We start from the raw sequence: 27,926 nt of genomic DNA, 5'->3' as shown, positions 1-27,926 counted from the left end.
TTGACTTTTATAAAAATGAATCGGTCCAGGATTACCAGCTATGAAGCCCCTGATGCCGATGTCACTGATTAAGTCGTTTTGGGATGTGGAATCTCTGCAGGACTTCGAGGCTGCCTAGCTTTGAGGGTGTTCAATCATTTCATCTGGAAGAATGTTTTTGGTATAGGTTTCATGGGTACAATTAACACCCAAAGACCAATTTTTCTGCACCTGTCTGACAGGTGCATATCATTGCAATTTCTTACAGCAAGGCAAATTCTTGCTTACATCAAGAGTACCTCTATAGGGTTACGGTGGGAAGGCACCACCGACACCCAAAGAACAATTTTAGCGCACCCGTTACTTCTATCCAAAGTCAAAGTGACACCAGAATGTATCAAAAAAATCTCTAATCTTGTTCCCAGTGCACTACATTGTGGTCTCATCATACACACTGGCTCCCCAGCTGTTGCTGAGCAAAATAAAGGCAGCTTGCAGGAAAAATGTAATTTTTTTTTGGCTTTATAAATTCAATTATTGCTGCAGCAGATTCTAGACATGGTACAGATCTGCCACTTTACAGTTAGACTAAAGGGACCCCCCTGGCACTATATTGGAAGGAGTTTTTCATTTCTTTCTCGTACATCCCAGTGCACTACATTGTTCCCAGTGCACTACATTGTGGTCTCATCATACACACTGGCTCCCCAGCTGTTGCTGAGCAAAATAAAGGCAGCTTGCAGGAAAAATGTAATTTTTTTTTGGCTTTATAAATTCAATTATTGCTGCAGCAGATTCTAGACATGGTACAGATCTGCCACTTTACAGTTAGACTAAAGGGACCCCCCTGGCACTATATTGGAAGGAGTTTTTCATTTCTTTCTCGTACATCACGGGACACAGAACCTCAGTAATTACTGATGGGTTATAGGGTATCACTAGGTGATTGGATACTGGCACACCCTAGACAGGAAGTTCAACACCCTATATAACCCCTCCCTTACTTGGAGTGCCTCAGTTTTTTTTCACCAGTGTCTTAGGTGTTGGTCACGAGTAAAGATGTGCTGTGCTGAGCTAAACTGGAATATCCTATACTGGGGCAAGCCATGCAACCGTGTCTTTTCCAGGCCGAATTGGATGGTACCCGGGCCTCGTGTCCAAAGAAACAAGGTTTACCTGTAACGCTTCTCTTTTTAGAGAGCTGGACCCCGGGATCCAGTATTTGTTTTTTTCAGCCATATTCCTGGCGGGGTGCTTTACAGGCCCAGAACTGCAAATTCCCTATACATAGGGGGCCCCAGTCTCTGAAGGTTGAGAGGTGAAGATTGGGTCTGTTACACAGAACCCTGCAGCTGGATAAGGTAAGGAAGACTCCTTAAGTATTTGTCTAGTTCTAATAGGTTTCTCCTTTAAGTAAATGTATGCTATGCCTATAGTCGCCACCGGGGGCTGTCAAGAGCACATACCTTTTCATGCCTGATCTGTCTTGTCTCGGTGTCCACGCTGTACGCTCCTCCAAGCCTTGCTCCAGGTAGGATGTGGGAAGAGGGGTTTTCTCTTGCAGGGATTCTCCCCCATGGCTTAGGTTAAGGCACAGGGAAGCAGTAGTATACCGCGCCGCTGCCGCCGCCGCCATTACAGCGGCTTCCCATCCACCAGCCCTCCACTCTCCTCAGCCCTAGCCTCCCCTCCATGCTGGTTCAGTGGATCAGAGCCTTGGCTCGCGCGGGAAAGTGGTCTTTTTTCAAAAGACGTGGGGGGGGGGTGGAGCATTAACGCAACATCAGCGTGGTTAGGCACCCACATTGCAGGCTGCACACAGGCTATAAAGTGCACTCTTTTTCAGATGCACATGGCTTATAGAGGGACACAGAGCAGACGGGCGCATGTGAGTGTGGGGGACACAGGCATTCCCAGGCAACATTTATCTGTGCACCAGACTGAGACTTGGTAGCAGCGGCAGTTGCTGAACTACATTGCTCAGCAGTCAGTGCATTCTGGTAGTGCCTCTGCCGTTGTTGTTTTGCTCTATGGGCAGAAGAGGTACAAATACCCCAAAAGATAGGAGCTCTAAGGGATCTCCCTCAGGCTCTGAGGAACCCCCTTCTTCCCCCCCGAAGGGCCTGGGAAAGCTGGTCAGGGTGAGCCGTCGGGGTCAGGGGCTGCAACTGCTTCTGGCACTTCAGCCCCTGTATACATTACTCAGGAGTAAGTGGCCTTAATTGCATCTTCACTCAGTGGAAGAAAACGCACTAGGTCCCCCTCTGCCACCCAGGACCCTCAAATAGAGGAACTCTGGGGAAAAAGGAGAGGAATCCCCCTTAGAGGATCGGGAGGTAACTGATGACTCCTCTTCTGAGGAATCAAGTGGAGAAGGGCCCTCTTCAGCGTCTCAGGAGGAGAAGTTGCTGGGGCAAATTCTTGCTGGATTGGTCTGCTCCACATTTAGGTTACCCGTATCTGAGTCAGTTGAAGAACCCTCTTCTTGTTTGGGTTCACTGAAGCCTCCTCAAACTACACATGCCTTTCCGGTTCATAGTTTACTGGAAAAGCATATTTATTCTGAGTGGGATCACCCAGTTAAACATTTTTTTCCTCCTAAAAAGTTTTCAACACTTTATCCTATGGAGGAAAATTTTACAAAGATGTGGGATATACCGGCAATTGACGCCGCCATTTCCTCCGTAAATAAAAGTCTGACTTGTCCTGTTGACAACGCTCAGATGCTCAGGGGTCCAACTGATAAGAAATTGGAATTCCTGTTAAAAAATGTTTTCTCCTTGGCAGGTTCAGTAGCTCAACCTGCAGTGGCAGCAATCGGAGTTTGTCAATACTTGAGAGACCATGTTAAACAGGTCCTCAAAGTTTTACCTGAACAGCAAGCCTGGGTGTTTGCCAACCTACCAGCGGCTTTGTGTTTTGCAGTTGATGCAATCAGAGATTCTATCCTTCAGACCTCTCGCCTTATGCTTGGGTTGGTGCATATGCGTAGAATCTAATGGTTGAAAAATTGGTCAGCCGAAGCACCATGTAAGAAGCTTCTGGCTGGATTTCCCTTTCGTGGTGCAAGGCTGTTTGGAGAGGATTTGGACAATTATATCCAAAAGATCTCTAGTGGGAAAAGCACACTCTTGCCAGTTAAGAAAAGGAGTAAACGTCCCTCTTTTAAATGTGCCCTGTGCCCTGTCCCCAGTGCCAGGGGCATCAGCCTCCAGGCAGTCGCGACAGCCTCCTCCGTCAGGCTCAAGAAATAAATCTCAGAGTCAACCCCAGGGACAAAAGAAGTCCTGGGGGAGGAAGCCTACTAGACAAAACACTAAAGCCTCTTTATGAAGGAAGACTGTTACAGTTCTCAAGGCTCTGGCAGGAGGATTTCCAGGACAGATGGGTGATCTCCACATCTAAGTTACAAATTAGAGTTCCGAGAATTCCCCTCTGCTCGTTTCCTCAGATGAAATGTTCCCAGAGACCCAAAGAAAAAGTCGTCTCTCTTTCTAGCGTTGGAGTGACTATTGTCGCAGAAAGTTATCATGCTTGTTACCACGCAAGAGCAGGGATTAGGGTTTTATTCAAACCTTTTCACGGTTCCAAAACCAAATGGAGATGTCAGACCCATTCTAGAGCTCAAGGATCTAAACTGATTCCTAAAGATACGGTCCTTTCGCATGGAATCGATCCGATCGGTAGTCTCCATCCTACAAGGAGAAGAACTTCTGGCATCAATAGACATCAAGGATGTGTACCTGCATGTACCTGTTTTCCCTGCTCATCAAAAGTACCTGCGTTTTGAAGTAGAAAAACGCCACTTTCAGTTTATAGCTCTGCCTTTCGGGCTAGCTACTGCACCTTAGGTGTTTACAAAAATCTTGGCCCCTCCGCTGGCCAGATTAAGGGCCCAAGGTATAATGGTAATAGCATACCTAGACAATCTGCTCTTGATAGACTGGTTGGTAGCTCGCTTGGACCAAAACTTGGTCACCACAGTCAACTACCTGGAATACCTAGGTTGGGTCCTCAACTTAGAGAAGTCTTTTTTAAAACCAGTAAGAAGACTAGAGTATTTGGGTCTGGTCATAGATACAAGCCAGAAGAAGGTATCTTTACCCCAGGCAAAGATCAGTGCCATAAAAGAACTGATTCAGGTAGTCAGGGCAAAGAAGGGTCCCTCTATTCGCCTTTGTATGAGGCTGCTGGGAAAGATGGTGGCTTCATTCAAAGCAGTTCCCTATGCTCAGTTTCATTCGAGACTGCTGCAATACAGTATCCTGTCTGCCTGGATCAAGAAGGTTCAGGCTTTAGATTTTCCGATGTGTCTGTCTCCTACAGTGCGTCAGAGCCTCAGCTGGTGGTTGATACCCGAAAATCTGCAAAAAGGAAAATCCTTTTTACCAGATACCTGGACAGTGGTAACAACGGATGCCAGTCTTTCGGCTTGGGGAGCAGTTCTGGAACAGTCAACTGTCCAAGGGAGATGGTCCAATACCGAGAGGACCTTGCTCAGCTCAACGTTCTGGAGATCCGTGCGGCATATCTAGCCCTAAAGGCCTGGACACTCAGGTTACAGGGTTGCCCTGTCAAGATCCAGTCCGACAATGCCACAGCAGTGGCTTATATCTATGACCAAGGAGGCACCAGGAGTCGTGCAGCTCAGGGAGAAGTATACCAGATCTCAATCTGGGCAGAAAAGCATGTGCCATGCATATCGGCAATCTTCATTCCGGGGATAGAGAACTGGCAGGCGGACTACTTGAGTCGCCGGCAGTTAGTCCCAGGGGAATGGTCTCTTCACCCCGACGTTTTCTGGGCCATATGCCAAAGATGGGGGGTTCCGGATGTAGATCTCTTTGCGTCGAGGTTCAACAACAAGATCGAAAATTTTGTGTCAAGAACAAGGGATCCTCTTGCATGCGGGACAGATGCGTTGGTGACTCCGTGACATCGGTTCTCACTGATTTATGCATTCCCTCCTATTCTGCTACTGCCATGACTTCTTTGCAGGATCAGGCAGGAAAAGAAGTCGGTACTTCTGGTGGCCCCAGCATGGCCCAGAAGAGCTTGGTATGCAGAAATAGTAAAAATGACAGTAGGTTTCCTCTGGACCCTACCGTCAAGTCCAGACCTGTTATCCCAAGGTCCAGTGTTCCATCCTGCCTTACAAATGCTAAATTTGACAGTTTGGCTATTAAAACCCACGCTCTGAAGAGTCGTGGGCTTTCAGGCCCTGTGATTTCTACCTTGATTAATGCAAGGAAGGCAGCTTCCAGAATGATTTATCATAGAGTCTGGAAAGCTTATGTCTCCTGGTGTGAATCCAGGGGTTGGCATCCCAGAAAATATGTCATGGGTAGAATTCTTGACTTTCTGCAAAGGGGGTTAGAAATGAAGCTGGCCTTGAGTACCATCAAGGGCCAGGCCACGGCCTTATCAGTATTGTTTCAACGGCCGCTTGCTTTGCATTCTTTGGTCCGAAGCTTTATACGGGGGGTAACGCGCCTTAATCCTCCGGTTAAGGCGCCCCTAAACCCCTGGGACTTGAATTTGGCTCTGTCAGTTTTACAGAAACAGCCTTTTGAACCAATACGTCAAATTCCCTTGGTCCTGTTGACAAGGAAGTTAACTTTCTGGTAGCCATTTCTTCTGCTAGAAGAGTATCAGAATTAGCTCTTTCCTGTAAAGAGCCTTATTTAATCATGCACAAGGATAGAGTGGTATTGCGCCCTCATTCTAGCTTTCTACCAAAGGTGGTTTCAGGTTTTCATCTAAACCAAGATATTGCTCTGCCTTCCTTTTTTCCAGATCCCTGTTCTACAGAAGAAAGGTCACTACATTCTTTGGATGTAGTGAGAGAAGTCAAAGCCTATCTGGAAGCGACCTCTCAAATTCGCAAAACGGATGTTTTGTTTGTATTGCCAGAAGGGCCTAATAGAGGACAGGCACCGTCGAAATCTACCATTTCGAAATGGATTCGGCAAGTTATTGTTCAAGCTTATGGTTTGAAACAGAAAATTCCGCCTTTTCAAATTAAGGCACACTCCACAAGGGCTATTAGTGCTTTGTGGGCAGTGCAACACCAGGCCTCTATGGATCAAATCTGTAAGGCCACAACCTGGTCTTCAGGCCATACATTCACCAGATTTTATCAGGTGGATGTAAGAAGGCATGAGGATATCGCCTTTGGGCGTAGTGTGCTGCAGGCAGCAGTACGAGGTCCTCAGGTCTGAATACACCCTACTCAGATAGCATTGCTCTGGGACATCCCATCAGTAATTACTGAGGCTCTGTGTCCCATGATGTACGAGAAAGAAAATAGGATTTTTATAACAGCTTACCTGTAAAATCCTTTTCTTTTGAGGTACATCACGGGACACAGAGGTCCCTCCCCTTTTCTAATAACACTTATATTGCTTTGCTACAAAACTGAGGCACTCCCAGTAAGGGAGGGGTTATATAGGGGGTTGAACTTCCTGTCTAGGGTGTGCCAGTGTCCAATCACCTAGTGATACCCTATAACCCATCTGTAATTACTGAGGCTCTGTGTCCCGTGATGTACCTCTAAAGAAAAGTATTTTACAGGTAAGCTGTTATAAAAATCCTATTTTTTTAGGCTTACACTTAAAAAATCACTGCTCATTTAAAAATGAAGTTTTTCACAAACTTTTTTTTTTTTTTTTTTGCATTTAAGCCTTCAAAATGGGCACTTTTGATATTTGAAGTTCGGGTCCCATTGACTTTAATAGGGTTCGTTATTCGGGTCCGAACGTTTGCAGTGTTCGGAAGTTGTGGTTCGAACCGAACAGGGGTCCGTTCGTACCATCCCTAGTCATGATCTACCAGTCCTCCGGATCTAACTTTTTCCCTAATTCCTTCTCCCATTGCAGATGATAGGATCGCACTGGAGGTCTCCTAGAGAAGATAATTAATAAAGTAATGATATTAGGCCTGGGGAATTGGGTCTGGCTCTACAGAGGCTTTCAAAAGGGGTCAACGTGTATGGAGTAGGTCGGGATTTTATTCGTTGCTGGAGAAAGTGCCTAAGTTGCAGATAACTATCATGTTCACAGAGTGGAATATCATGGGAGGATTTAAGAGCCTCAAATGTTATGATTCTCACGGGAGTGAACAGAGACTGGATATCAACTAATACATTATTGATCCACCAGGAAAACTGCTAAGGGTTTTCACAGCTAGGGGGAAATATCAGGGAATGAGTGAGGCGAAGTAGGAGTAGGTGGGGAGAGATCAGACCTGCTGAGAATTAGACTAAATCCCGCAAACGAAGAGAGTGAATTATACATGGCCCTAATATAGTCAGTGGTGAATAGGAGGGAGCCAAGTCAGGGAGGAAATGGGGATAGGGTGATAATCCATCATATCAATGGTGGCCCACAATGGCAATTGGTACATTTCATGGAGATGGGATAATGAGGCTATGTTCGCTGCCGTATAATAAGCTTGCAAGTTAGGGAATGAGAAGCCACCATTGTTGCTGCGAGCATATAAAACTTGTTTGCTAATTCGGGAAAGGGTAGAACCCCAAATAAATTTCAGGAGCTTGCGCTGGTGGATACATAGGATGTACGAGGGGATCGAGACTGGTAATACTCGAAGAAAGTATAACAGTTTCGGGGGGTAAGACCTGCAAACTGCCGTGATCCTGCCAAACCAAGACAGTGGAAAATGGGACCAAGAGGAAAGCAAGTCAGTTTGTTTTTTGAAAAGAGGTGGGAAGTTGGCCTGGTATAATCCTTCCTACCTGGGGGGTAAGTGGGATGCCCAGGTAGGGCAAAGAAGGAAGCCATTGGAACAGGAAAGCAGTTCTTAGAGCAACCAATTCAGAGGGTGAGAGATTAACCGTCATTGCTTTAGACTTGGTTGGGTTGACGTACAATCCTGAAAGGGATGAAAAAGTGTCTAGAAGAGATAGGTTAAGCATAGAGACTCTACGGCAGTGATGGCAAACCTTGGGAACCCAGATGTTTTGGAACTACATTTCCCTTGATGCTCAGCTACACTGCAGATTGCATAAGCATCATGGGAAATGTAGTTCCAATCAGGGGTGCCAAGGTTCGCCATCACTGCTCTGGGGATGTTAAGGTCATCAAGATGTTGTCGGAGAATAAAGAAATCTTATGAGCAGATCCCGCAACAGCAAAGCCTCTTATATCTGGATGGGTGCAAACTGCTTCTGCCAAAGGCTCCAAAGCAAAAATAAATTAAAGCGGTGGGAGTGGGCAGCCTTGGCGGGTGCCCCTCCTAATAGGAAAAAGGGAGAATTCAAACCCATAATATTGTAAATTTGGCCTGAGGGGAATCCTACAGCGCTGTCGACCAACTTAATAATGAGACACCAAAGTTATAATGAGTGAGCACAGACATAAGGTAAGGAGGATACCCCTTTGGTGGGATGTCAACAAGTTGCAAATATGGGTTAGAAAAGGCCTTGGGTTGGAGTTAGGAGCGTAATAGGTCATAATGGTAACATCAGTGTGCTAAATGGAGCCTTGAAGCAGAAGATATCTGCCGTTTGGGTCTATCTGCTTAGTGCAACTAAACTGAACTAAATTGCGAAAGGCTATGAGCACACCTCTTTGTTTAGTTGGACCAGTTGCTAAAAACACGAGAGTATTGAGCATTGAAATACTGGGGCAAAAAGAGAAAAAAAGAAAAATGTGTCTCCTGTAAGCATGCTATATCTATCTGCTGTTTTTTAAGATATTTTAAAACCTTCACTCTCCGGGCAAATTCATACCTTGAACATTTAAAGACAACCAATTTGGCATCATGGCGGAAAAAGCGACAAATCATATAAGAACATCTTCAACTGCAGGCCCCATGGACTCCAAAAAGGGGAAAGAATAGGGTAGGGTCAAGAAAGTTTTTAAGAGATTGGTGGAGAAAGAGAGCCAAAAGAGAAAACCCTGGAAGGCTAAGAAAAACTTGAAGCATGAAAAACTGGTAAAGCATAAATGCATCAACTAGTAGGACAAAAGGCCCACAGGGGGGTCAGAGGTTGACCAGGACTACGATCCCGTTCAAGTGCCAACTCCATTGGGGGAGCAGTGGTCAACAATTTTATACAATATAGATAACGGTAGAAAATTAAAGGGGTTGTAAAGGGGTTCTTGTTTTTTCACCTTAATGCATCCTATGCATTAAAGTAAAAAAACACCTGACAGTCAACGGCTCCCTAGCCCCCCTCCCCGTTTTACTTACCTGAACCCCTTCATTCAGTCGGCGGGGACGCGCTGTCTCTCTCTCCAAGGGCTCCTGGCTCTTGATTGGATAGATTGATAGCAGCGCAGCCATTGGCTCCCGCAGCTGTCAATCAAATCCAATGACGCGGGGGGTGGGGCCGAGTCCTGCATTCGACTTCTATGGACACTGAATGCTGGAATCGGCAGCGCGCCCACAAGGTAATCCCCCGGGAGAGCGCTTCTCCTAGGGGGTTATCTGATGCGGGGAGGAGCCAGGGAGGGACCCCAGAAGAGTAGGTTCAGGGCCACTCTGTGCAAAACGAGCTGCACAGTGGAGGTAAGTATGATATGTTTTTGTTATTTAAAAAAAAAAAATGACCCTTCAATCACTTTAAGCACTGAGCGGAAAGTTCTCTAAATGTCATGAATAACATAATAGGGAGAGCATAATCTGGCCTGATAGTAAAGCTAGTTTACACCCATTCAAGGCTACCCGTCCAATCTCAGGGATGCCCAGGGTGGGGAACCAGCTCCGCTTCAAATCAGCCTGTAATGTCAACCAGACCACCTGGTAAGCTTATAATGGTGAGGCAGATATCTTAACAGAGCAAAAATTGTGGGGTACTACAGCTCAGATAAAGCTGACTGTGGCTCAAAGGGAAGGAGTTAGAATCCAAAATTTGTAATAAAGTGGGGTAGACGGTGTTCCTAATAGCAGGCCCTAAGGTTTATTAAGTAGGCAATTTAAGATGAAATAAGGTGTACTTACGTCTGAGACCCATCAACAGCAAGTGCAATTTGCCGCGGTTGTAGCATGATAAATCTCACTGCAATAGCAACAATTCGCAACGTGCGAGGCTGTCTCCCAAAAGGAGCGCCTGCTCCTTTTTGAGCAACAAGCTTTGCATGTTGTGATTTGCCGGGATTGCAGTGCGATTTATCACGCTACAACCGCGGCAAATTGCACCGCAATTGGGGTGCCACTAAGAAATAATGGCATCGCAAACGCGTCCTGCATTTTGCCATGATTCTGAAGTCGCAGGCAGAATTGCCCGATTCAGCCCGCAATTCCGGGACACCCAGGTGTGAATGGAGCCTTCCATTTTGTTGACCTTCCCTTTTAGGCTGTTATCCACTCCTTTTGTAATTACCAAGCTGCTAGCCCCAGTACTTTCTTTGCTTCATCCGGAACGCATTCCTATTGTGCGATATCTGGAGGACCTCCTGCTGATGGAACAGTTGGCACAATTCTTATTGGTCAATGTCCACAAGTTCCTGACTCTCCTTTCCCGTATTCAGACACTCCAGGAACCATTCAACCCTCTGTTTCTGCATGAGGTTTCTGAATCTGAAGGTGGCCTCCTTTGACATGCTCCCCTATGCCCGATTTCACTCTTGGCTCTTGAAGCTCAACATTCCAGCTGCATAGTACTAGAAAGCTCAGTCTCTGGATCTTCCAAATACACTTATCTCTCAAGACCAGAATACCTCTGGCCTGGTGGCACACAAATCCAACCTTGGAGTCAGTTGTCTTCCAATCAACGTGCTGGAGTTTTGGGCAATCTGATTGTGCTTTCATCACTGGTCCTTTCTCCTCCAGGTCAAACAACGCCATAGTAGTAGTGTACAGCTATCGTGAAGGAACCGGAAAACCTTCAGCTCAAAGAGAACCAGACCTGATTTTGGCTTGGCTTGGTCATGTTCCTATCTTTGCTGGCTGTTCTCATTCAAGACAATTGGCAGATGGATTTTTTTCATATGTCAGCATCTGGACTCTGGAGAGTGGTTTCTTTACCTATAGGTCTTTCTAGATCCCGGGCTGCAGGTAGGGCATGTAGGATGTGGCTGTCCTGGCATTCAGTTTCAGCAACAAACTGAACAAATTTGTCTCCATACTCAGCAAACTTCTAGCAGTGGATGCTCTTGTGACTCACTGGGAGCAATTCAAACTATGCTTTTCCTCCTCTGTAGCTTCTTCATTGTGTGCTCTGTGAAGGAGGGCATCCCAGTGATTCTCAATCAGTGCAATGAACTGGCCCTGGAGAATGTGGTACTCAGACCTTGAGTCCTAGCAAATGCTCTGTGGGTCCTCCCGGGTCTGCTGGACCTCCTGTCCCAAGGACTGGTTTAATATCCTGCTTCAGTCATTGGCTTTGATGGTTTAGCTGTTGAAGACCAAGTTCTGAGATAGGGGCCTATATAGCTCTGTTACACCTACATTCCTAAAGACTAAGAAAGTCCACCTCTCTCCAGGTGTACCATTGCACATGGAAAGCCTATTTTGCATGGTGGAAGGCAAGACAAATCTTTGCAGGGATTTTTGATATTCCTTCAATCCAGTCTGGACTGTCACCTAGAATTTTATATATAAAAGAAGTGCAGTGCTAGAAAAAACACAAATATTACATTTGTGGTAAAAGAACCTTCTTAATCCAATATATAAAACACCACTATGTGCTCAAACGAAAATCCGTGACCAAGAAACCAAACCAATGAAGAGTACACCCAGGTCATACAACACACTGTAGCTCCTCACCAGATCACTCTAACCCCTGTGTTAACAGATAGATCTGACGGTGCTTCAGGGGATTAAAAAATAAAAAAAAATAAAAACATTTAACTCCCTCCAGTAAGTGGATATGGAAACATGCCATCAGGATTGCAGCCAGCCAGCAACAAACCGAATTGACCCTGTCTACCAATTCACATTAAAAACAAAGGATTTAATTTGCACCCATTGGCAAATGCATGCATAAGCTGCACAGGCCACGTTACAGGACCTCCAGTATACTGCAGTCCTAACTCTATAAACTTCAGCTTAGGCATGTATTTGCCAAGGTGGTTTATACTTTGCACCTTAACTAAGGAATCTTTCCTCAATCTCTCTGTCCTGCCCCCAGACATCCTAAGGCGATCTCCCCTCCATTGCCTAGATGAAGTGTAGACTGTTCGTGTCTATTTCTCTCTGCCACCTCACCTCAGACAGCCTGACTCTTGTCTTTCTTCAAGGTCCCTGCCGGGGACTGACTGCTTCACTGGTAGTCTCTGGATGCCTTAGGCAGGTTTTTATTCAAGCACACAAGCATAAGGATAAGTTTCCACCTTTCCCTTTTACTAAATCAATTAGTGTCTCTTGGGAGCCAGGCATCTGTTTCCCAGATTTGCAAGGCTGCCATCTAATCTTCAGTTCTCACATTCTCTAAGTTTTGAATGTTCAGACCTCAGATGTAAGGTCCTTCAGGCAGTTGTGCTGCAAACAGCCCAAGTTTTTTTTTTTTTTTTTTTTCACTACTGAATTCTGTTGGCCTGTTGATGTTTTGTTTGCTGTTGCCCACATAACTGGAATGCCCAAAAGCAGTCCAACTGATATCTCTGAACATCTGATCCTGTGTCCCTTAATGAATGATTAAGAAAAGAGGATTTTAACTTAAAGCGGGATTCCGGCTGTAAAAAAAAAAATTTAAAAGTCAGCAGCTACAAACACTGTAGCTGCTGACTTTAAGTACTTACCTGTCCTGGGTGCCCGCGATGTCGGCCGCCCGAGGCTGACCCGTCCCTCGGCTCCCGGCACCGCCATCCTAACTAAGGGAAACAGGCAGTGGAGCCTTACGGCTTCACTGCCCGTTTTCCTACTGCACATGCGCGAGTCGCGCAGCGCTTTGTGAATGGGACGCGATGTGTTGTGGGACACACACAGTTCCCATAACACACCGCGCCCCATTCCCTAGAAGACAACGCGGGAAGGAGAAGAGGCAACATCACCAAGGCGTAGGAAGAGGCAGATTAGGAAGATTGTCTAGCAACAGCCATTTCACGTAAGTAGAAAAAATTTTTTTTTTCTTTTCCTCCATTTTTTTAGGTTTTTTTTGTGCAATTTTTTTTTTCAGGGAGGACCTCCACTTTAACGTAACATCCTTTTCATTAGGGAACACAGGTCCTTTTCCTCTGTGTGTTCCACTCTTCTATTGCTTTGCCACAAAATACAGGCATGTGGGGCAGTGGGAAGAGCTATCATGCCTAACATGTTTTGTGTGCCAGTGTGAAATTCCCCTGTAAGCAGCAATAAAACACAGTTGTCTCTGCATATCGTAACTCCCTTAATGAACTACAAGAAAAGGATTTTCATTAAGTTAAAAATCCTATATTTTTTAATCAATATACAGTATGATTGAATTAAGAGTGTTTTTATATTTACATGAATTTCAGATTTAAAGATTGAATTGCATTGAAGCACACACTTTGTGCTTCCCTCCTAGGAGGTCCAGCGATTCATCTGTGGCTTCTGTTTGGCCTGCTATACTAAATTGCAAAGTACAAAAATATGTACGTTGAAGCTGAATGTTGGGTGCGGGGGGGGGGGGGGTTGACTTCCTTGCAATAGGGGCTACCACTGCACTGCATTGATATAATGCTTGTGTATGCTTGAGGTTCAAGTAAAGACTCCTCCATACCTATTCCCTCACCCCTGCAGGATTCCACCAAGCAATTTGACTGGCCCCTGCAGCCTCTTCTCTAATGCATTCCAACTGTTTGCAGACATTCTGATTTCATGGAGTACAATGCAGCAGGCCAGTAGCCCTGCATTGTATGCGAGAACACTGCGGGACCGCCCACAAGCCAGAGTATCATTTGGAAATGTAGAGTGCCAGTTGCTGGGAGAACAAGGGATTAGATAAGTAAAAGTCCTTGTTACTAGTACCCTAGACATAGTTACATAGTTACATAGTAGGTGAGGTTGAAAAAAGACACACGTCCATCAAGTCCAACCTATGTGTGTGATTATGTGTCAGTATTACCTTACATATCCCTGTATGTTGCGGTCATTCAGGTGATTATCTAATAGTTTCTTGAAGCTATCAATGCTCCCCGCTGAGACCACCGCCTGTGGAAGGGAATTCCACATCCTTACCGCTCTTACAGTAAAGAACCCTCTACATAGTTTAAGGTTAAACCTCTTTTCTTCTAATTGTAATGAGTGGCCCCGAGTCTTATTAAACACTCTTCTGCGAAAAAGTTTTATCCCTATTGTGGGGTCACCAGTACAGTATTTGTAAATTGAAATCATATCCCCTCTCAAGCGTCTCTTCTCCAGAGAGAATAAGTTCAACGCTCGCAACCTTTCCTCATAACTAAGATCCTCCAGACCCTTTATTAGCTTTGTTGCCCTTCTTTGTACTCGCTCCATTTCCAGTACATCCTTCCTGAGGACTGGTGCCCAGAACTGGACAGCATACTCCAGGTGCGGCCGGACCAGAGTCTTGTAGAGCGGGAGAATTACCGTTTTATCTCTGGAGTTGATCCCCCTTTTAATACATGCCAATATTCTGTTTGCCTTATTAGCAGCAGCTTGGCATTGCATGCCATTGCTGAGCCTATCATCTACTAGGACCCCCAGGTCCTTTTCCATCCTAGTTTCCCCCAGAGGTTCTCCCCCCAGTGTATAGATTGCATTCATATTTTTGCCACCCAAATGCATTATTTTACATTTTTCTACATTGAACCTCATTTGCCATGTAGTCGCCCACCCCATTAATTTGTTCAGGTCTTTTTGCAAGGTTTCCACATCCTGCGGAGAAGTTATTGCCCTGCTTAGCTTAGTATCGTCTGCAAATACAGAGATTGAACTGTTTATCCCATCCTCCAGATCGTTTATAAACAAATTAAATAGGATTGGTCCCAGCACAGAACCCTGGGGAACCCCACTACCCACCCCTGACCATTCTGAGTACTCCCCATTTATCACCACCCTCTGAACACGCCCTTGTAGCCAGTTTTCGATCCAGGTACTCACCCTATGGTCCATGCCAACGGACCCTATTTTGTACAGTAAACGTTTATGGGGAACTGTGTCAAATGCTTTTGCAAAATCTAGATACACCACGTCTACGGGCCTTCCTTTATCTAGATGGCAACTCCCCTCCTCATAGAAGGTTAATAGATTGGTTTGGCAAGAACGATTCTTCATGAATCCATGCTGATTACTGCTAATGATATCGTTCTTATTACTAAAATCTTGTATATAGTCCCTTATCATCCCCTCCAAGATTTTACATACTATTGATGTTAGGCTAACTGGTCTGTAATTCCCAGGGATGTATTTTGGGCCCTTTTTAAATATTGGTGCTACATTGGCTTTTCTCCAATCAGCTGGTACCATTCCAGACATGAACAAGCATTTAACCCTTGCATTGCAGGGGTAGCTCTTTATTTTTATTTTTCACAGCGTTCAGCCTTATAACAATAAATCATGCACAATCAAAATCATGCACATTCCTCTGCTGATAGTTTGCGCACAAACATTTTCCCATGTAGACTGAGATGTTCACACCCTCTCACATGCTGATATTCCAGAAAGCGTGCAAAGTTGAGAAATAAAATGTGGGTGAGTGTTCCTGGAGAGTGACTGCTGACCTTCCATGCAGCTAGACAAGTTTTCTACATCCCTTTTGCCACTTATTGCACATCCCTCGGGGTCCTCCAGACCATGGTTTGTTTGTTTTTTGTTTTTTTTTTCTTTTTGTTTTTTTCCTTTTGCCTAGATCAGTGGTTCTCAACACATGTTCTCAGGACCCAGTAACAGGCCAGGTTTGCAAGATAACAGAAATACATCACAGGTGATCTCATTTGCTGCTCAGTGATTGCAGTATTCTAGTCTGCACCTCTCCAGGGTAATACTTAAAATCTGGCAGGACAGGAGTTGAGAACCACTGACCTAGATGCTTACTCAAGACTATAAAGGAAATTTAATTTTAGATGTTTAGTATCTTTTATAAATCGCTTAGAAATGATCTTGCTGGAGAAGTATCAAATCTGGTAGTTTGTTTAGTTTTTTTTCTTTCATGGCTGCAATGAGCACAAGTATGTATGCTATCACAGTCTAGCCTGCAGTTTTCTGTTTGAAATTCTTACCTCCTTGCTGCAGTGGTTCCGCTAGATCTGTGATTTCATTCACTTGTGCTGTTGGCTTCTGTATTCACCTATGGGTGTCACCTGCTGTACTGTGGATTTATATCCCTTACCCTTCTACCTTCTATTACTTTTTGGCTTGGCCCCCCAGTCTGTGTGTGTGTGTGTATATATATATATATATATATATATATATATATATATATATATATATATATATATATATATATATGTGTGTGTGTGTGTGTGTGTGTGTGTGTGTGTGTGTGTATATATATATATATATATATATATATATATATATATATATATATATATATACACACAGTATCTCACAAAAGTGAGTATACCACTCATATTTTTGTAAACATTTTATTATATCTTTTCATGTGACAACGCTGAAGAAATGGCACTTTGCTACGATGTAAAGTAGTGAGTGTACATCTTGTATAACAGTGTTAATTTGCTGCCCCCTCAAAATAACTCAACACACAGGGATTCATGTCAAAACCGCTGGCAACAAAAGTGAGTACACCCCTAAATGAAAATGTCCAAATTGAGCCCAAAGTGTCAATATTTTGTGTGGCCACCATTATTTTCCAGCACTGCCTTAACCCTTTTGGCATGGAGTTCACCAGAGCTTCACAGGTTGCCACTGGAGTCCTCTTCCACTCCTCCATGATGACATCATGGAACTGGTGGATGTAAGAGACCTTGCGCTCCTCCACCTTCCATTTGAGGATGCCCCACAGATGCTCAATAGGGTTTAGGTCTGGAGTCATGCTTGGCCAGTCTATCACCTTTACCCTCAGCTTCTTTAATAAGGCAGTGGTCATCTTGGAGGTGTGTTTGGAGTCGTTATGTTGGAATACTGCCCTGTGACCCAGTCTCCAAAGGGATGGGATCATGTCACAGTACATGTTGGCATTCATTGTTTTCTCAGTAAACTGTAGTGCCCCAGTGCCGGCAGCACTCATGCAGCCTCAGACCATGACACTCCCACCATCATGCTTGACTGTAGGCAAGACACAATTGTCTTTGTACTCCTCACCTGGTTGCCGCCACACGCTTGACACCATCTGAACCAAATAAGTTTATCTTGGTCTCATCAGACCACAGGACATGGTAAATTTGCTGTCCCCTCAAAATAACTCAACACACAGTCATTAATGTCTAAACCACTGGCAACAAAAGTGAGTACACCCTTAAGTGAAAATGTCCAAATTGGGCCCAATTAGCCATTTTCCCTCCCCAGTGTCATGTGTCTCGTTAGTGTTTACAAAGTCTCAGGTGTGAATGGGGAGCAGGTGTGTTAAATTTGGTGTTATCTCACTCTCTCATACTGATCAGTGGTCAAGACCATAAAACGGTTTAACAGGATGGGTTTCACTCAGAACAGGCCTCGCCATGGTCGACCAAAGAAGTTGAGTGCACATGCTCAGCGTCATATCCAGAGATTGTCTTTGGGAAATAGATGTATGAGTGCTGCCAGCATTGCTGCAGGGGTTGAAGGGGTGGGGGAGGATGGGGGTCAACCTGTCAGTGCTCAGACCATACGCCGCACACTGCATCAAATTGGTCTGCATGGTTGTCTCTTATAAAGATGATGCACAAGAAAGCCCACAAACAGTTTGCTGGAGGCAAGCAGATTAAGGACATGGATTACTGGAACAATGTCCTGTGGTCTGATGAGACCAAGAAAAATTAATTTGGTTTAGATGGTGTCAAGCGTGTGTGGCGGCAACCAGGTGAGGAGTACAAGACAAGTGTGTCTTGCCTACAGTCAAGCATGGTGGTGGGAGTGTCATGGTCGTGGGCTGCATGAGTACTGCCAGCACTGGGGAGCTACAGTTCATTGAGGGAACCATGAATGCCAACATGTACTGTGACATACTGAAGCAGAGCATGATCCCCTCCCTTCGAAAACTGGCCGCAGGGCAGTATTCCAACATGATAACGACCCCAAATACACCCCCAAGACAAGCACTGCCTTGCTAAAGAAGCTGAGGGTAAAGGTGAATGACTGGCCAAGCATGTCTCCATACCTAAACCCTATTGAACACCTGTGGGGCATCCTCAGATGGATAGTGGAGATGCTCAAGGTCTCTAAATCCACCAGCTCTGTGATGTCGTCATGGAGGAGTGGAAGAGAACTCCAGTGGCAACCTGTGAAGCTCTAGTGAACTCCATGCCCAAGAGGGTTAAGGTAGCTCTGGAAAATAATGGTGGCCACACAAAATATTGACACTTTGGGCCCAATTTGGACATTTTCACTTAGGGGTGTACTCACTTTTGTTGCCAGCGGTTTAGACATTAATGGGTGTGTGAGTTATTTTGAGGGGACAATAAATTTACACTGGTATACAATCTGTACACTCAGTACTTTGTAGCAAAGTGTAATTTCTTCAGGGTTCTCACATTGAAAGATATAATAAAATAACTGCAAAAATGTGAGGGGTGTACTCACTTTTGTGAGATACTGTACCATTATTATGTTCTGGTTTAATTATTTTATTGGGAATTTCAAGTATAGAAATTATAACAGCTGTTCTGCCCAAAGCAGAGGCAGTGACATCGAATGACAACTAGCTATAAACAAGAAAATCAGAACAAGCTCTAGTTTAGCATGATCTTAAACAGTGGTTGTCAACTTATAAGCTAAAAGGGGCCTCAAATGCTGCCCCTGACATCACTAAAGGGCCGTAGATAATGTTCAGTATATGTAATGCTTTAGAGGACTGTCAAAAATGCACTTAATAAAGGACATGAGGGTCAGAGATTGTGGACATACTACATTTATGACTGGGGATATGCTGCGGAAGAAAATACAAAACTGAGAACGTTTTACATGAGGCTAATAGAGATCAATGTTATTGTCCTAATCAATATCCCACTACAGACTGCAGAGGTCTGAGGGCCACACATAACATACCAATGGGCCGCAAGTTGGGCATCTGGCGTCTTAAGAGTAAAATGTTTCCACTTCGTGACCTATGGCAAATTATGTAGGTAAAACAAAACAATTGCAGGTTGCACATTGATCCTTTTATCCATATATATTTTTGTTCACCTTTCCAACGTTTCCTTGGCAGAGTTTCAGCCTGGTGTGCCATGGAAAGGAATTCCGAACATTGACCCAGAATCAGACCCTTATGTTACCCCCGGTAGCGTGCTGGGGGGTCCAGCCCCATCTCCCATCGTAGATACTGACCACCAGCTACTGCAGGACACCCCTACAGGTTTGTCATTTTGGTCATGCTTCATTTTTTTACATGTCATTTATGTAATTGACAAAACAAAAAAATTAGGTTTTCAGTTAAGTATTCTGAGATAAATATTCTGAGTTGCTTTAAAGAACAGCTAAACAAGTTGTCCTTTAGGGCATGTCCCCCCCCCCCTTTTGAATTCAGTCTGGCCCAATACTTGCCTTCCTCCCCATTCCAGCAGATTTCACTATTCTGCCACACAACCTCTCTTACGAAAGCTTCCCCTCTGGGATCTCTTCATCCTGCACCTCAGACCGGTTCATTCCTATGGCAGCCTCCAGCAGACTGAGTGCCTCAAAAATGAATGGACCCACAGCATGCATGTGCAAGATGCAGGGGACTCAGCAGGAAATGTTTTTGGCAGTAATTTCGTGTGGCTCCAAGGCAGGCCTGCACAATTGAGGAGATGAAGGGTTAGATCTGGTTTAATAGCTCGCTTATTAAATCAGCAAAAAAGTTCTACCTGTTTTCAATATAAACAAAGATTTTGCGTGGCCTGCCTAACTTTACTCTGTTGCTAAAAGCAATATTGGCCATTTGCTTCCATCATCACTAAGTGACCATCTTGGCTCCTGTGGAAGTACACAGGATGTTATATCCTATGTTCTTCAAGTCTAGCATTTAATGCTCCCTGAGGAATCTTGGCCAAACAATTGGCTAACAGGTGGGCAAGACAAACCAAACAGAGGTGGAGCCGACTGAGTTTTACTCAAATGTGTAATGTCAATGATGGACCAACCAAGCACCGCTGAGGTAGAATAGCAAGTGTGTAAATGCTGTTCAATCTCCTTAGCATTTCCACAAATCTGCTAAGAGGTGGGCAGAAAAAGCAAAAGGGGAGAGAAGGGAAGTTACAGGTGCATTATATGCTGGGACTTGTAGAGCACAGGAGAGTACTCCCCTGTACTGGATGGTCAGTTGATGTTGTAAATGGCCACCATTTTGATTAAATGTCACTTTTCACTGAACACTGATTTAATAAGCACACTAGGCTCATTACAGTCTTTATTTTTATTTATTTTTTTCAAAGGCACATTGTTCTTTAAGGATATCATGTGACAATTGTTTTTACGTTCTGCTTTCTCATATGATTAAAGTTCACATACATAATTTACACTATGTACTAGAGGGAAATATAACACACAGCTATATTTCATTCAAAGCTACTGAGATTCCTTAAAGGTGAACTCCAGGATAAGCAAATAGTGTCTAAATACAAGAGGCATGTCTATTCATATCCATTGTGCTGTTTTAGAAGAATATTTGAGTATTTGTGCCTGCAGTTCAGGTTTAACCAATGAAATACTAGCTTTTATGTACCCATTCATTACCAAGCCAGTTTTAAGTGCCGTGGTAGTTTGACTGACAATTACCGGGTGATGTAACACAATAAATTGTTTATAATTTTTTGAGAAAGGACCATTTTTGGTGGTATTTAAGGTGGTTGTAAACCCCGTTACACCACTTTAATCTACAGGTATGCCTATAATAAGGCTTACTTGAAGGCATCGTGAATATCTCCTAAACTTGCACCGTTTAGGAGATATTTATTGTATCCGCATGTGCTGCATCGGCACATGCGCACTGAAGAAACGGCTCGCTCGTGCCAGTTCTTCAGAAGCTGTGCCATGACGTCATCGTGGCTCCAGCCAATCACAGCGCCGGAGCCCGCAAACCCGGAAATAACTCCGGGAGACATGTCGCCAGTTACAGTGGTGTATGGGGAGTAGTGCAACAGCTTTGATCTAAGGTAAGTATTTCATAATGAGCTAGTATGCGATGCATACTAGCCCATTATGCCTTTTGTTACAGGTTGTTTTTTTTTTTTTTTTGTTTTTTTTTTTTGTTTTGTTTACAACCACTTCCCCACCCGGCCTATAGCACAATGATGGCCGGGCGGTGGCTTTAAGATCCTGACTAGACCTCGTATTATGTCCTGTCAGAAAGCGCTGCTCGCGTGGCAATCTGACCCGAGTACTGGCTCTCTGTTGGTACCATGTGATTGCCATGACCAATCACAGCAGGTCACATGACAGTTGTACACAGTGGATGGCTTCCTTTTATGCCATCCGTTGTGTACAATTGTGTTGCTAGCAGTGATTGGTCAATTTGATCACATGGTACAGACAGGGCCAATCCCAGCCCATCCGTATCAGTGATTAGCTTTGACCAATCGCAGCTAATATAAATAAATAACAATACTGTTAACGGCCAGTGTCCCTGATCACCACCACACCAGTTATATGATGACGCAGTAATTTCTTCATTCTACAAAAAACTATGACAAAAAATCAGCTAAAAAAAAAAAAAAACCCGCCATGCCTCTTACTAAATACCTTGGACTGCCTACTTTCCAGAAAGGGGTCATTTGTACTGTCCTGGCATTTTCAGCATCAAGAAATTAGATCAGCCATCAGTACATCAGGATTGATCAAATTCCAGATATACAGTCATGCTCAAAAGTTTGCATACCCTGGCAGAAATTGTGAAATTTTGGCATTATTATTGAAAATATGACTGATCATGCCAAAAAACTGCCTTTTATTCAAGGATAACAATCACATGAAGCCATTTATTATCACACAGTTTTTTGGGATCCTTTTTAAATCATAGTAACAGAAGTCTCCCAAATGGCCCTGATAAAAAGTTTACATACGCTGGGCAATGAGGAGGTAGAAAAGAACAGTCAAAACACCTGCGTAACAAGGTAATGAAACTTTACAAAGATGGAAAAGGATATAAAAAGATACTGTTTAAACACTTAAGAAGTTGAACAGTACTGACTGGCATATTCAAGGCTTTTGATATCTTTTTATATCCTTTTCCATCTTTGCAAAGTTTCATTACCTTGTTATGCAGGTTTTTTGACTGTTCTTTTCTACCTCCTCATGGCTCAGTGTCTAGCCTGCTTAGTGCATCCATGTGAGAGCTAACAAACTCATTGACTATTTATACACAGACACTAATTGTGATTTAAAAAGCCACAAATGTAGGAAATTAACCTTTAACCTTTAATTGCCATTTTAACCTGTGTGTGCCACCTTCTGTGTCTGTATCAAGGCAAAACATTCCAGGGTATGTAAACTTTTTATCAGGGCCATTTGGGTCATTTCTGTTATTATGATTTAAAAAGGATCCAAAAACTATGTGATAATAACTGGCTTCATGTGATTGCTATTGTTAAATAACAGACAGTTTTTCGGGAAGATCAGTCATATTTTCAATATTCATGCCAAAATTTCACAATTTCTGCCAGGGTATGAAAACTTTTGAGCACAACTGTATACAGCAGTATTTCTCAACTCCAGTCCTCAAGGTGCCCCAACAGGTCATGTTTTCAGGCTTTCCATTATTTTGCACAGGTGATTTGATCAATTTCACTACCTTAGTAATTACCACAGCTGTTTCATCTAAGGGAAATCCTGAGAACATGACCTGTTGGGGCACCTTGAGGACTTGAGTTGAGAAACACTTGTATAGTACCATAGTTTGTGGACTCTAACTTTCCAACAGACTAAATAATATACACTGATTTGGGTTATTTTTACCAAAGAAATGTAGCAGAATACATTTTGGGCTAAATTTATGAACAATTTAAGAACAATTATTTTCAAAATTTTATAACCGAAACAAAGAAAAAAGGCTTTTTTTTCCCCAAAATTTTCATTAATTTTAGCAAAAAAACCCAGTGGTGATTAAATACCACCAAAAGAAATCTCTAGTTGTGTGAACAAAATGATAAAAATTTAGTTTGGGTACAGTGTTGCATGACCGTGCACTAATCATTCAAAGTGCAACAGTGCTGAAAGCTGAAAATTGTCCTGGGCAGGAAGGGGGTAAAAGTGCCCTGTATTGAATTGGTACATAACCACTGGGTTATATTTTGCAACACATGAGGGAAAAACATAAAAATTTGGTATTGCTTACATTTGCCTTTTTACCTTTAAAAAAAGAACAATCCCACAATCATTGGTGGTCAGTAGCACTTGAAGAGACCCCCTATCTTCATCCCCTGTCTACAGCGATCCTTATTCCTGCTATGTTTACAAACATTCAACAAACCCCTTCCTCCACATGAATGGGCTTAGGCCTTGTTCCTACCATGCGTGCATAAAAATGATGGCAAAAAAACGCAAAGACTTAATTTGCATTAGCTTGTTCACACCAGGTCCCTGCAAGGACACAGAGAAAACAGTGGTTCTCCATGTGCCCTGCTCACACCACAATGTTGTTTCTGTGTCATAAGTTTTTTGGGAGGGGGGTTTTGCACAGTAAACTGAATACTTGTTGTAGCACATGCTGTTACATAGTAGGTGACATAGTAGGTGAGGTTGAAAAAAGACACGTCCAACCTATGTGAAACCTGCTGTGTTTTTATGTTTTTTTGTTTGTTTTTTAAATAGTACAGTGGTATTGAGTTGGGTAATGTTACGGATTACTAGTAACAAAAGAGCATTCAGGTTTCATGGATTTATTATATTTTTTTTTAGGGTCCAATTCTTCCCTTAACACCTCGCTGCCTTCACCTGGTGCCTGGCCCTACAGTGCCTCTGAGAATATCCACAGCACTTCAGGTAATTGAGCTATACTAGATACTCTTAAATTTGACTGAATGTAATACAGCAAGTGTTGTCTTATCCAAGTATTTACTTTACTTTTTGGTGCTTAAAAATGAAAAAATATATATTTTGCCACACAATTGCACATCCCATTAAATGTATCTACCATAGTGGTGAATGGATGTGTGAAACGCCTAAAATGTTTAGCCTATGAGAAACGCAAGGGATCTTAAACCATTTTCCCCCCCAAGAAAATCATTTGAAAAGACCGTTTGAGACCGGAAGATAGAGTCTTCTTGTATCCGGGTTGGGTTATTCAGACTGCCTTCTGAGAAAGATTGTCATTCCTAAGGCTCAGTCTTGCATGTCTGTCACATTTTATTCGTAATTTTGACAAACTAAGGTCCGGTGTAAAAAGCTGCTACTACCCAACACTGGTTTTGGTTTGAATTGTCTGTTTAAATAAATATAATCTAGTTCTATTGAGTGCCATATCTATCAGCTGGACTTTAAACTTGTATATTTTACGCAGATTTTCAGAGTGTGGAAATGATACTAAAGCTTTCAATCTGACCATTATAGTTCCAAAGTTAAAAGCTCTTTTAAGTGCATGTCCACCCAATTTGTTTCCTAACTTTGAATAGAGTGGGCAAGGATTAGAATAGAATCCCTGCTGGGTTAATACCGCTATTCAGGACTTTGTCCTGTTGACAACCTTTTACCATACAGGAAGTGAGGGACAATCTCCAACATGAAAACGGACATAAATATGCCTACCTTGATTGTACAGGACAGAAAGTAGTAGACCATGCTTTTTGGCAAAAGCTTTACTGTAAACTCTTCCAGTTTTCTCTTATATAACCCCACCCATTCTGTGTTATGCCAGTTTTTTTTGTAGTGTCCTTAGGTGATGGACATCTTTTCCAATGGCATTATTTTCTAAATAGTTCTTTATTTTTCTTTACCACTTTGACTGACCCTTAAGGATCAAACAGCTTAGTGCATCAGAGCAGACGAGCAGTTTCTGTATCGGTTACCCTCAATGTACATAATGGAAACTAATTTTTGCTTCAGGCACTGGATCTTGTGTTTGGTGCTTACCTTGGTATGAAGTGCAACAAGTGTAGTAAGATGCAGGGTGCTATACAGGTCCAGGGCCATGGTCCATTCCAATGGTGACACCTTTGGGGAGTATGCCCACCGTGACAAGTGTAATTTGGTTCCCTCCGGGAACCTGCAGCGTGGATAATGTAAGACAGGGTTTTCCTTTATTGTGAAATAGGCCCTTTCATGTCCTTTATTAATCGCTTACTGTGTTATCCCCCTCTCTAAATGGCTCTACTTGGTTGGTGGTAGGTAAAATTATTATAATCTTTACCTTTTGAAATTTGACTTTTTTTCTCCCCACTAAATGGTGACACAGTTGCTCTATGCCTTCTGGCTGATGTACGTCATCCTGACATTTCCGCTAGGAACACAAGAAGCACTTCTGCTGGTCTCCTGGCTGCCTGCTCTTTCAGGGTTATCTTGGGTTGTCATGGCTGGACACACTAATACCCACTCATTCAACTTCTATTTTGTGAGTACTCCACAAGGAATCCTTTCTTAGCAATGATAGACACTTCCACCCAGAGCCCTTAAAAGGTCTTCCCACCCTTTTGATACAGAATGGTTGATCCCTGGGTCACGGTGTATCCTACGGACATGCTTACTCAATTTCTGCATCCTACTCCAGGAGTACCACTCAAGGGAATACCCTTACTGATAGCAATGGTGGAAACCAGGCGAAAGGTAAGTACAGAAAAAGCTCACCCAAAAACTCGCTCTGCCAAAGGTTTACAACAAACTCAAACCACTCAGAGTGACTGTTTCTCTTGCACTGCAGTAGGGCCCTTTTTTTTAACATTTGTCTGATGCTAGTTTTCACAGCCACGTAACAAGCAACCATCTGACCAAGGAATATTTCTCCACAAATATGTCAGACTTTCTTGGACAGTTAACAGCCTTATTACAGCCATCCCTCTTAAAAGCGCCGGGTTCCTTCTCCATCACCAATCCATTAGAAGTGAATCTATCTACTTTAGAAGCAGTAGAAACAGAGTAGATTGATAAGGACTTGGAGTCAGTGCTAAAGATTGCAGAAGATTTCTTATCCCCAGGCTCCTACAGTACATCTGAAAAGTATTCACAGCGCTTCACTTTTTCCACATTTTGTCATGTTACAGCCTTATTCCAAAATTGATTAAAATTATTTTCCTCAAGATTCTACAAACAATGCCCCATAATGACAACATGAAAGAAGTCTGTTTGAAATCTTTGCAAATTTATTAAAAATAAAAAAAAAATTAAAAAAATCACATAAGTGCATAAGTATTCACAGCCCTTGCTCAATACTTTGTTGAAGTACCTTTGGCACCAATTACAGCCTTAAGTGTTTTTGAGTATGATGTTACAAGCTTGGTACACCTATTTTTGGGCAGTTTCTGCAAATCTTCTTTGCAGCACTGCTGAAGCTCCATCAGGTTGGATGGAGCACGTCGGTGCACAGCCATTTTCAGATCTCTCCAGAGATGTTCATTCAGGTTCAAGTCTGGGCTCTGGTTCGGCCACTTAAGGAAGTTCAGAGTTGTCCTGTAGCCACTCCTTTGTTATCCTGGCTGTGGGCTTAGGGTCATTGTCCTTTTGGAAGATGAACCTGCACCCAAGTCTGAGGTCCAGGTCTAGAAGCAGGATCTTATCAAGGATGTCTTTGTACATTGCTCCATTCATCTTTCCCTCGATCCTGACTAGTCTCCCAGTTCCTGCAGCTGAAAAACATCCCCACAGCATGATGCTGCCACCACCATGCTTCACTGTAGGAATGGTATTGGCCAGGTGATGGGCGGTGCCTGGTTTCCTCCAGACATGACGCTTGCCATTCAGGCCAAAGAGTTCAATTTTTGTTTCAGACCAGAGAATTTTGTTTCTCATGGTCTGAGAGTCCTTAAGGTGCCTTTTGGTAAACTCCAGGCGGGCTGTCATGTGCCTTTCACTGAGGAGTGGCTACCATATAGGCCTGATTGGTGGTGTGCTGCAGAGATGGTTGTTCTTCTGGAAGGTTCTCCTCTCTCCACAGAGAAATGCTAGAGCTCTATCAGAGTGAGCACCGGGTTCTTGAACACCTCCCTGACTTAGGCTCTTCTCCCCCGATCGCTCAGTTTTCCTAGAGAGCCCGCACTAGGAAGAGTCCTGGTGGTTCCAAACTTCTTCCATTTATGGATGATGAAGGCCACTGTGCTCATCAAGACTTTCAATGCTGCAGAAATTTTTCTGTACCCTTCCCCAGATCTGTGCCTTGATACAATCCTGTCTTGGAGGTCTACAGACAATTCCTTGGACTTCATGGCTTGGTTTGTGCCTTTATATAGACAGGTGCCTTTCCAAATCCTGTCCAATCAACTGAATTAACCACAGGTGGTTAATTCAATCAAGTTGTAGAAACATCTCAATGGCGATCAGTGGAAACAGGATGCACTTGAACTCAATTTTAAGTGTCACAGGAAAGGCTGTGAATACTTATGTACATGTGATTTTTTTCATTTTTTATTTTTAATAAATTTGCAAAGATTTCACACAAACTTCTTTCATGTTGTCCATTATGGGGTATTGTTTGTGGAATTTTGAGGAAAATAAGGAATATTTTAGAATAAGGCTCTAACAACAAAATGTGGAAAAAGTGAAGCGCTGTGAATACTTTCCGGATGCACTATAGATATTAAAAATCCCACATATACCACCCTATACCCACAGTTGATCCTAGAGAAAGGCAAAAAAAACCTAATAAAGCATGATCCAGTTTGTTCCAGTGGGGGAAAAAAATCCTTCCTGATCGCTTTTTTAAAAACTGTAATTTTCAGTTTCGGTTTTCGGCCAAGTGCATCCTGCATTTTCGGTTTCGGCACCAAAATTTTCCTTTCGGTTCACCTCATTTTATGCTTTAAGATAAAAAAAAACTTCTGTGCCCCCCTAACACTTGCCTGAGT

The 27,926-nt window shown here is 43.4% G+C and overlaps 1 protein-coding gene across 1 annotated transcript in view; it reads left to right on the top strand.

Moving 5' to 3' along the window:
- TNRC6B (trinucleotide repeat containing adaptor 6B) overlaps nt 1-27,926 on the top strand; it is an 814,361-nt gene that overhangs the window by 713,091 nt on the left and 73,344 nt on the right. Inside the window, 2 exon segments of the mRNA XM_073592654.1 lie at nt 19,172-19,318; nt 23,836-23,919. Of these exon segments, the coding sequence (XP_073448755.1) occupies nt 19,172-19,318; nt 23,836-23,919 (231 nt within the window).

This window comes from Aquarana catesbeiana, linkage group LG07 (assembly GCF_042186555.1).
Source record: "Aquarana catesbeiana isolate 2022-GZ linkage group LG07, ASM4218655v1, whole genome shotgun sequence".
Taxonomy (NCBI): Eukaryota; Metazoa; Chordata; class Amphibia; order Anura; family Ranidae; genus Aquarana; species Aquarana catesbeiana.
This window is presented reverse-complemented; position numbering and strand designations above follow the sequence as displayed.